The sequence below is a fragment of the Xiphias gladius genome, chromosome 1 (genome assembly GCF_016859285.1).
Source record: "Xiphias gladius isolate SHS-SW01 ecotype Sanya breed wild chromosome 1, ASM1685928v1, whole genome shotgun sequence".
NCBI classification, from domain to species: Eukaryota; Metazoa; Chordata; class Actinopteri; order Istiophoriformes; family Xiphiidae; genus Xiphias; species Xiphias gladius.
Genome location: NC_053400.1, coordinates 15,041,016 through 15,050,378, shown reverse-complemented (window position 1 = coordinate 15,050,378; position 9,363 = coordinate 15,041,016). Strand labels below are relative to the sequence as shown.

The 9,363-nt window shown below is 40.9% G+C and overlaps 2 protein-coding genes across 4 annotated transcripts; both read left to right on the top strand.

Moving 5' to 3' along the window:
- The first annotated feature begins 19 nt into the window (after positions 1 to 19).
- Positions 20 to 6,077, top strand: cgref1 (cell growth regulator with EF-hand domain 1). Of its 3 annotated transcripts, none has more exons than XM_040130795.1 (7): positions 20 to 154; positions 1,172 to 1,277; positions 1,668 to 1,742; positions 3,086 to 3,159; positions 3,523 to 3,647; positions 3,800 to 3,901; positions 4,623 to 6,077. In XM_040130795.1, exons 1-7 carry the CDS (start codon positions 145 to 147, stop codon positions 4,914 to 4,916), a joined length of 786 nt encoding a protein of 261 aa, XP_039986729.1. In that variant the 5' UTR covers positions 20 to 144; the 3' UTR covers positions 4,917 to 6,077. The 3 variants fall into 3 exon arrangements, with proteins under 3 accessions (XP_039986729.1, XP_039986749.1, XP_039986739.1); XM_040130815.1 differs by lacking the exon at positions 20 to 154 and adding an exon at positions 571 to 604; XM_040130805.1 differs by lacking the exon at positions 20 to 154 and adding an exon at positions 772 to 800.
- Positions 6,078 to 6,445: 368 nt separating this feature from the next.
- efcab2 (EF-hand calcium binding domain 2) lies at positions 6,446 to 9,285 on the top strand. The gene is made up of 7 exons (XM_040134731.1): positions 6,446 to 6,517; positions 6,745 to 6,829; positions 7,628 to 7,700; positions 8,064 to 8,140; positions 8,608 to 8,650; positions 8,819 to 8,885; positions 9,069 to 9,285. The coding sequence occupies exons 1-7, from the start codon at positions 6,493 to 6,495 to the stop codon at positions 9,185 to 9,187; spliced, it is 489 nt and encodes a 162-aa protein (XP_039990665.1). The 5' UTR covers positions 6,446 to 6,492; the 3' UTR covers positions 9,188 to 9,285.
- The last annotated feature ends 78 nt before the right edge of the window (positions 9,286 to 9,363 follow it).

The window sequence follows — 9,363 nt, the reverse complement described above, 5'->3', positions numbered from 1 at the left end:
GTGAGGGGGGGGCCAGCCGCCGTTGCGCAGTGCAGACCAGGAGGCGCGAGCAGGGCGGTGCGGGACAGAGGTGCTCTCCCGATATGAGCCTGTAAACCCCGAGCCCTGCCTGAGTTAAAGCTCTTTACTGTCCACGCATCCACCATGCAGACAGGTAGGCTCGCCATCAATCTGAATACAGACGTGGGGCACCGCAGCCCGGGTTTTATCGGATGCCGCTGAGCCTTACTGGGGCGTGTGCATGTGGCTCCGGTGTCACCTAGATGCAGCTTGATAAACGCGCGTTCGCCGGGCTAAACGGGGCTGACCTCTCTCTCGCTCCGGCGGGTCGTCGTGTCGTCGGTTTTTCTTTTTTTGCTTCAGTGCGGGGGCTGTAGTTCAGAGCCGGACCGGTGTTTACAGCGCTGCTGTCGGCGTCGGCTGCGGCTCAGGTGGGGAAGCGTGAGCGTCGGCGTTAGCACCGCCGCTGCTGCCCCCGCAGAGGCGATGGAGCTGGTTCATTAGTCCGGGCATTTCAGGGGGGATAAAGCGGCGCGCCTTGCCCCTTCCGGTTCAGTCCGAGGCAAACAACTTTGATCCACGAATAAAACATCTGCTTGTCTAAGTGGCTTGGAGACGCACGGACATACTCACTGGCCAGTGGGGACAGTGTGGATGCGCTACGCTGAGCTATAAGTAGAGGCAGAGGTTTTAATTGGTTTTACCTTAAGGCTGCAGGGCTGCTATATGTATTCAATAATCGGGTTTTATTTGTAGGCAGTAGGGGTGAGATGGACATTAACTATCTGACACAGCCAACAGTACGAATGACTACTAGGTTATGAGTATGTGGATGTATTTTGGCAGATAGCTACATAGAAGCATGAGCCATGTGGAAATTCCACTTTCCACTTAAACATCATGCAACCATCACCCCTCAAACCCCCCCCCCCCATGTCCCTAACATTAATTCATTGGAAATTTCATTATCATTTTATGCCAACCACGAAATATCTTGAGATACCAGTTCTGCGTTCTGCAAAAGGCCACTTATGCTTATTTAGTTGAATTTTGTGATACTCAATGTTCTCAATATTGTTGTAAAAGTGTTGACTGTTTGCGGGTAGATTCATGACAGTGGCCTGTACAGATGTGATAAGAGGTGGATAACATGGCTGTGTTGTGCCTGTAGGTGCGTTCATGGAGTCTCCCCTGGGCAAGTTGGTCCCATGTGTCCTATGCCTGGTCCTGCTCATACACCTGTGCCCGGCTGCACCAGGTCTACCAGGGACACAAAGGTAAACCCATCTCCCTACTTCAGTCTTTCTTTTTTCTCTATTTTTTCACACAAAACCAAGAAATAAACGTTTTTAATCTTTCAAGTAAATATGCATAAAGATTTTTTTGGCATAATAGATGCATTTTTATCGTAATAAGAAGTGAATGTCCTCAGTAAACATGTCATCAAGGGCTGCAATATCAGAATGGCCAAGATTTGTAACACTGGATATTTCAAGCAGACATTTTCTTAAGCAGGGTACATATCTGTTGCTAGCATTTCCTGCAAAAAGAACAAACTCTGTTGTAGTTGCCTTGTAAAATAAAGTTTAAAAAAATGAAATGAAAGTAAAAGAAAAGAGGCCTTTGGACATATTTTTTATTCCAGTTTTCATTACTTCATCCCACAGAGAGGAATCAGTAGGTGCCCATCCTTCTTCCGTAGCACTACCTAATCCCTTTGGCTCTGGAGAGGAGGACCGCAGGTGAGCTGGTTTTAGTGGACTAAGCAGCTACTGTCTGTTCACTCTGTGGACTTTGGCTGCTGTGTTGTGCTAATGATGTGGCCTGAACCATAAACTGATAAGATTACATGTGCAATAACACTGCTTCATGTTGTCTCTTCACATCTCTGTTACTGTACAATACAATGTACTGACCCGTAATGGACCACAGGTCTAATTTATTCAAGGAACAAAATGAGAAAAGTAACCACTTTGTGGACTCGGTGTCATAGTGTGTCAGCGACAATGTGGCCACAAATTCCCGCTGGCTGATAAGATTAATGGATGTTTACACTACTTTGGCATATTGTTAGATCGAGTCCGTTGAGTGGAGAAAAATGTTTGTCAGCTGTGTAGAATTGCAGCTGATGGGATCTGCACCTCCCTCAGCAAACAATACAAATGCATTCACAGGAGGCCTGTGTGCAGTCTGAATGGACAGAAGGCGCATTTTTGGGTGCAGATGTAAACTTTTTCAATTGTAATAGGAGTGTTGAAGTATTTTCACGATGCTGCTATTGTTGTGACCATTGCTTCAGCTATGGCCTGTGCATGGGATTGAACTATTGTAATATTTTAGGCGAATGATACCACAAGAGCCATCTCAGGTGTTTCCCCTATATCTTGTCTTAGATATATCATATCTATGATGACGTTTCATGTCTTATGTAGAAATGCTTTGTTTTTGAAAGGTGCTATACAGATAAACTTGCCTTGTCTAGACACTGAAAACACCTGGTTTAATCTTTAAGCAAAACGTGTTTCCTCCTAAGTAGCATGACCTGAAACAGCACTGCCACCCATACATCATAAACAGAGAATAGCAGAGCAGCTCAAAGGCTCGGTGAGTACCGCTGTTGCCTCAAGGGTGTCCTCTTGTGATCTGCCTTATGTAAGGTGTGATAGATTTAAAATCAATGAATGAATGAATGAGTATTTTTTGATGAGGTGGCACCTCCTCCTGGTACATTGAGTCATGTGTTAAGACTTAGCCTAAAATAAAAGAAGTAGCCAAAAAGTCTGCCCTCCTGTGGTCATATGTGATACAGGATCACTGCTGTACTTAAAGTACCACTCAGCCTGCTTAGGAAGGGTCAAGAGTCTACATACAAAAATAGCAGAGGGCGATTTTAAACAATCCACCCAAGATATTTTAACCCTAAATTTGTCTTTCTCCTTTGCCTCTCACTGCTTTAGCAGCCAGTGTAATAGTATCTACAATATGACTCTGTCCTCTTTCCCAATTCTGACTCCTGAGTGTTAATTCTTGGCTTGTACTGTTTTACTGATGGATTGAAATGCCCTGTGTGTTGTGTGGACCACAGGTTGCTGCAGAGTTACATTCAATCCAGTCTGAAGGATGGCCAAGGAGGACCAGAAATCAACACCTGGGAGCAAGGTACATATCTCCACCTACTGGTGTGACACAGGATTTTCCCTTTGATCATTGTTACCAAATACAGAAACTCTCATTTTTACAGACAGTTGCTAACTGAAATTTGTAAAAAGGTCTCAGGTTCTAATAAAGTCATCTTCTATGACTTTGGCTTTTTGAATCTTTTTATGCCGATGACCAGAGGTTTTCCAAGTTTTTTGTCTGTGATTCTGGTAGAACGTTTGTGTCCCATACTATCAATTATTAACATCACTGAAGTTGTGTTTGTGTGTAAAGAGTTGGGCATTTTCCTACTGTACATCCTCCTCCGCAGCATATCAAAGTGTTTGCTTTCAAACATGTCGCTCTTCTCCTGTTTTGTGTCAGAGGTATTCTTCCTGTTTCGTCTGTATGACTACGATCGCAGTGGGTTGTTGGATGGCTTAGAGATGATGAAGTTACTTTCAGACTATAACTCCCATCATACACCGGGAGTGCAAGCCAATGAGTTGGTGAGGAGGAGTGGCTGTAGGTGTGTGTGCTGTGTGTGCTGTGTGTTTGAACTGCCATTGTATTTGTGCCTCGTTATACATATCTACCTGTATTAGAATGGCCTGTTTGTCTTACCTGTGTGTGTGTCTGTGTGTGTGTTTCCTGAGTTCAGGTGGTGCCCACGGTAGATTTTTTACTCCAGACTCAGGATCTAAACCAGGATGGCCTGTTGGCGCCATCAGAGCTGCTCTCTCCTTCATTACCTCACACAGAGGTACTGTGTGCATGAACACAATCATATCCATTCATACAAATGTATTCATAGCTCTTTCCTATGTAGTGTAATGGTTGTCTTTAAGCCAGAACAGACAAAATACAGTGGGCTAAATTATATGGTGGCCTGTTCAGGCAGCATGATTGTATAGTGAGGAAAAATCTGTGATGAGTTGAACTGCTGTGAATTTTTTGTATATCTACTGGTGCAACATGTCATAACCACCAAAAAATTCAATGTTACCTGGAGATAAAACTTATGAGATTTTGATATTTAAATTTGACAAAATAAACATTATGTATTTTAAACATGAGAGTTTATTCATCACATGCCAATAGTAATTGACAAAGTAATCACTACTCAAGGTTTTTCAAATTCATAAAAATTATAAAAATATAAATGTAGTTAGTCAAATATATGATGTAAAATAAAAAAATTGGACCTTGAGTTTGGGATTGTTTTGTCAAATTCTGTATTTTGTTTTTGTCATTAAATACAAGTATGTTATAATAGCAAAAATCAGCTGTCAATTTGAAAAATTTGCTTCCATTTGACATTTTGATTGAAGGAAGCTTTTTTTTTTTTAATCACCAATTAACATTTAGACAGAAGTAATGTTACATTTTAGTGTGCATTTTATTTTGGTTTACTGAGCTGTATCTAGGTAGTTTTATTCACAGCTTCACTGCAGTAACATTACATCACACTTTCTACCTTAAAGGTCTCCAGCAACAGCGGCGCACCTCGCCGGGAGCAGGAGGTGGCGGTGGAGGAGAAGCTGTCAAACCCCAGTGCTAAAGAGGGGAATGCAGGAGCACTGGAACAAAGGGAGGAGGCTCATGAAGAGATTAAGCCTCAAGAGGAAGAGATACTTCAACATGAAGTAAAGACAGAGGAAGAGGAACGTGTAAAACAAGTAAATGAACAGAATGTTCAGCATCTCCCAGAAGCCCCAGCAGCAGATCTGAGGGATTACCAGGCAGCCCCCGTACATCAGGGGCAACCAGACATGTGAATGCACAAACACACATACACCCACTAGAGGTCGCTCTGGCCTCCTGGTTCCAGCCTGTGGAAGACTGCTTACCGACGGAAAAGTACCGCCATCACCTGAGAGAAGGTTTTAATTTTCATCCCCACAAATGGATCTGAATTCTGAGATTTTACAATCCATTTCATTGGACTGTCAAACATGTAAGACAGTTGATGAAAAGATGTATCTGTTAAAAATATTCCTATCACTGTATTGGAATACTCTCTTTACAGCCAGTACCTTATGGTATTAATATAATACAAAGGTATCCACATTTGTAAAAGGGACAAAAGTCCTGAATTTAAAATGCAATATTATCCATATTAGTAAAATGGAAGCCATCTTTGATAGGGATTAGTACTTTTGTATACGTTTTCTTCTTCCAGCAAGTGAAACAGGTGATCATTTTATTTTAAAAGATTTGACAATTATAAAATTTGCTTAATTTGGAATATTTTTTTTTTGTTACTTTAATTGTATTTATTTAACCCTTCCTGTTAAACCTGAAAAGCTTTGCATATTTTTAATGTATTAGTTTTATTCTTTGTAAACATTGTTGTTTCATGGTCACACTGATCGGCCTTATTATGTCTGACCCACTCTAGGTTTAGGATTTGCATGTCGTAGTTATGCACTAGAAGTGAATCTGGATGGTAATTTATTCAACCTGGTCTCATTAACAGGCAGCTCAGTTTTGCCATGAAATTAAATTTGGTCTTCCTAGATAATTTCCTTTAAAATTAGGTTATTCGGAGAAAAAAAACACATCTTATTCTGCAGTATTGGCCAAGTCTTCATTTCTTTGGATGCACATGTGTACAGTCCAGAAAGTATTACATTTTGATGAGGATTTCAGTATGCCTGAATGAGCTGGGAATTACAAAATTACAAAACAGTACTGTACTCCTAATGAGTAGTTACAGTAATGAGTTACTGCCTTCTACCACCAGTCTTTAGACTCCAGGCTCATACATTTTCATCTTTACAATTACGGACAGGAAGGCCCTGTTGAAATAGCATTAAATGTGGTGTCATATTAAATTCAGTCTTTCTCTGCAAACTTGAAATGTGTTTAATGTATGAAAGGGTTTACTGTTTAACGTACTTTTTTGTTTGTTTGTTTACCTTTTTAATCATTTATGCATTTATACAGCTGGAGAAAATAAAGCAAACACCGCTTTGTCCCTCTCTCTTTCATTCTGTCTCCTGTTTCTAAAATTTGTTGAAGTTTAAAACGCAGAAGCACAATACATACAAACACTGTACACTATTATACTGTGCAAAGGTTTTTGGCACTTTAGATGTTTAGTTTTTACTCCATCACGCAATAATATAAGGGAGGAGTCTGATGGTCCCAGATTCATTATGTAGCGGAAAAGAAGATGAGATATACTGTATAGTTTAAAGTAAAATGATTGGCAATGTTATAGGATGAAGAGTTTTAAAAAGTACGTGGCTTTATAAGACATATCTTGGGTATCGGTGGAGTCTATCTCTCTCCTTGTCACCAACTAACGGCGGCCAGTCGGTTGCTAGGCAACATGAGAACTGGGAAAACATGGCGGAGAGCAAGCAGAGTGCAGGTTAGTTGGCGTTAGTTAAATACCGTCTATCTTCTAGTTTGTTTGAATTCTCACCTTCAGACAACAATAAAAGGGGCAGTTTCAGTTTAAGCTAAGTCCTTAACAATGTTATTAAAAATGATGAATAGTAGTGGTTGGAAGTTATTTGCTTGAAAGTTTGGACGGTGGATCTGCTGCGTTCATAACTCCGGGCTCTGTTCGTGTTTCCTCTCTCTCTCGTCGGTCAGAGGCCACGGCGTCGGATGTCCACAGGAAGATCCGAGCGGCTTTTGAAGCGTTCGACTACGAGTCTAACAACACAGCGGACGTCCGGTGAGCTCCTGCGGCTGTTCCCATCCCTCTCCCCCAGTGAGGGAAGAAGCAAGGCTGCATCACGAGCCTGGGCAAAGCAGGCAACTGCCCTGCTGGCTCCAGACCCACAGGGGCTCCTTAAAAGCCCCAGTGTTACGCCATAGCATTTGGGACTACTTAAATTGATTGATCGCACATTTGTTAAAAATTTGCACCACTTGAAGTTCAGTACCAACTCCTCCATCCTCCGTCTTGTGGCCGGAGCTCACTGTTTTAGGTTATACTGAGCTTATGTGTTGTGAAGTTGCGTTTTATTGAATTGCTTCCATTTTTTTCCCGTGTGTCAAGTCATTAACACACAGAAAACCTCGGGCAAGGTCATATTATTCCATTAAGGCTGCAACCAACAATTAATTTCATCATCGGTACAGCTGACAGTCATTTTCTTCAATAATTGATGGATAGCTCAGTGTAAAATGTCAGAAAAATAGTGAAAAATGCCCATCATTATTCTAGATTATATTTTTATTATAAATATTTTTATTATAAATGTTCCGTCCAGCTGTCTATGCAGCTGTTACCTTAATTAGGACATCCAGAACAAAGTGAATTAATGTCTGTATTTAAAGCAGATCCTGTCAAATAAATATAGCTGGTTAATGAATATGTTCTACAGTATCTTTATAAGACAAAAAGCGAGATCAGTGCTGTCAAATTTGTCATGAACAGTCTTTACATGTATTTAAATAATGTGGGCTAACATGTTGTGATTTTAGCTGAGGCTATCCTGTTCATCTCCTGCCATGTGTTTGTTTTTAGGGAGATCGGCACCATCATCTATTCACTGGGTTGCTTCCCCTCTCAGAAGGAACTACATGACTTTGTAACTGAGGTCAGAGCAGTCATCACTTATGGTTTGGTCATATTTTGGATGAAAACAACAAGTCAAATAAATCATCTCAATCTCTCCCCAGGTTCCAACCTTTCATATTTTGGTCACGTTACAGTTTCTACTACACTGGATAGTGAAATATATTTAATAATGAGCTTCCCGATATTGTACTGTTGCTGTCACGTTAAGATACCATCTCATCTTTTAAAATACTGCAGTTATTGTTAATTTGTTCCAGCGCAAATTAAGAATTATGATCAGCGGATGTATGGCTGATTGATGTAACATACAGATAAAGTTAGGGGAACACTATCCATCCTTGTTCAAGACCCAAAATCCAGAAGCCTCGTCCTGTTCAACCAGGTGGAGGACGACCACACAGGATATATCCATTTGAACAGGTTCCTCCCAGCCATGACCAAAGTGCTGTTGGAGCACAAGTAAGACAGCTCGGTTATCTCCAGTGCATGCTCTTCACTGATGCCAGTTGTGTAGTTTTGTATATGTGGCTAATTAATAAAAATGCTGAATTTTGAGGGTGAGAAGGCAATGTCATTTTGCAAGCAGGTGCTGGCGTTAAAGTGACCTATTATACGGTTTGTGTTTTATTAGTAGTTGTTATTGAGGGAGCAAATTTAGTACAAGTGTTGAGACTGTTTTTTTATTTGTTAAATATAACAAGGTAGTCGCTGTAGTACTCCACAGAATAGATATGTGGTGCAAAGGTCTATATTTGCTACCGTTGTGTCTTTTCAAAGCCAACAAAATACCATGTCAGACTTCTTTAAATAATTTAAGCCACTTTCTTTTAAACTTGTGCTTTCCTGTGCTTAAGGTTGCTCATTTGTATTCCTGTGTGTGTGTGTGTGTGTGTGTGTGTGTGTGTGTGTGTGTGTGTGTGTGTTAGGTTTCCTCCCATTCCTGAGGACCTTCTGCTTCAGGCCTTTGAGGTGAGACCAGCTGTTCTTTGTGTATTCTCCAGTGTTGTTGTAGTTCAGGAGTTATAAATTAGGAGTAGGAGTTATAAGATCGGAGAACATCACACTGTCAGATTGTATCTAACACAACAGTGTTAGTTACTGATATTTTTTAAAGCAACACTCACACTGTGTTTCCAGATTCTGGACAAAGAAAAGAAAGGATACCTGGAGCCTGAGGAGCTGACAAAGTACATGACACAGGAAGGTAAAGCAGAAGCTTTCTGTTTTTACTAAGATTAGCTTGTGTGGTGAAAAGCAGCAGATTATCTCATAGATATGCTTCGGTGTGTCTATCATTCCCCTTACTTCCACAAAACAACCTATAATGTGTGAACTGTTGTTTTAGTCATGGCTGTGCTGTGTTTGTTGATGGTTGTCTTTAAACCAGGTGAGCCCTTCACTCAGGAGGAGATGGATGAGATGCTGACAGCACTCGCTGACCCTGAGAAGAACCATATCTATTACAAAGACTTAATTAGCCAGCTGACCACTGACCCTGACATGTAGACAGTGTCACAGTGTGTGTGTCAGTGTAACTGTTGAAAAATAATACAGACACAAGTTTTTGTCTTTTTGGTGTGTGTGTTCATGCCTGCATGTTTTTAAGGTGGTCTATCACTTATGTTATGGTATAATTAATAAAAGTACATAGCTCAACACATAGCCTTGCTTTGTGTTTTCTG

Coding starts and splice junctions, on each gene's coding strand:
- cgref1 (XM_040130795.1), top strand. Junction 1,278..1,667: donor GGTCTACCAGGGACACAAAG/GTAAACCCATCT, acceptor TTCATCCCACAG/AGAGGAATCAGTAGGTGCCC. Junction 3,902..4,622: donor CTTCATTACCTCACACAGAG/GTACTGTGTGCA, acceptor TCTACCTTAAAG/GTCTCCAGCAACAGCGGCGC.
- efcab2 (XM_040134731.1), top strand. CDS start 6,493: ATGGCGGAGAGCAAGCAGAGTGCAG. Junction 6,830..7,627: donor AACAACACAGCGGACGTCCG/GTGAGCTCCTGC, acceptor GTTTGTTTTTAG/GGAGATCGGCACCATCATCT. Junction 8,886..9,068: donor AAAGTACATGACACAGGAAG/GTAAAGCAGAAG, acceptor TCTTTAAACCAG/GTGAGCCCTTCACTCAGGAG.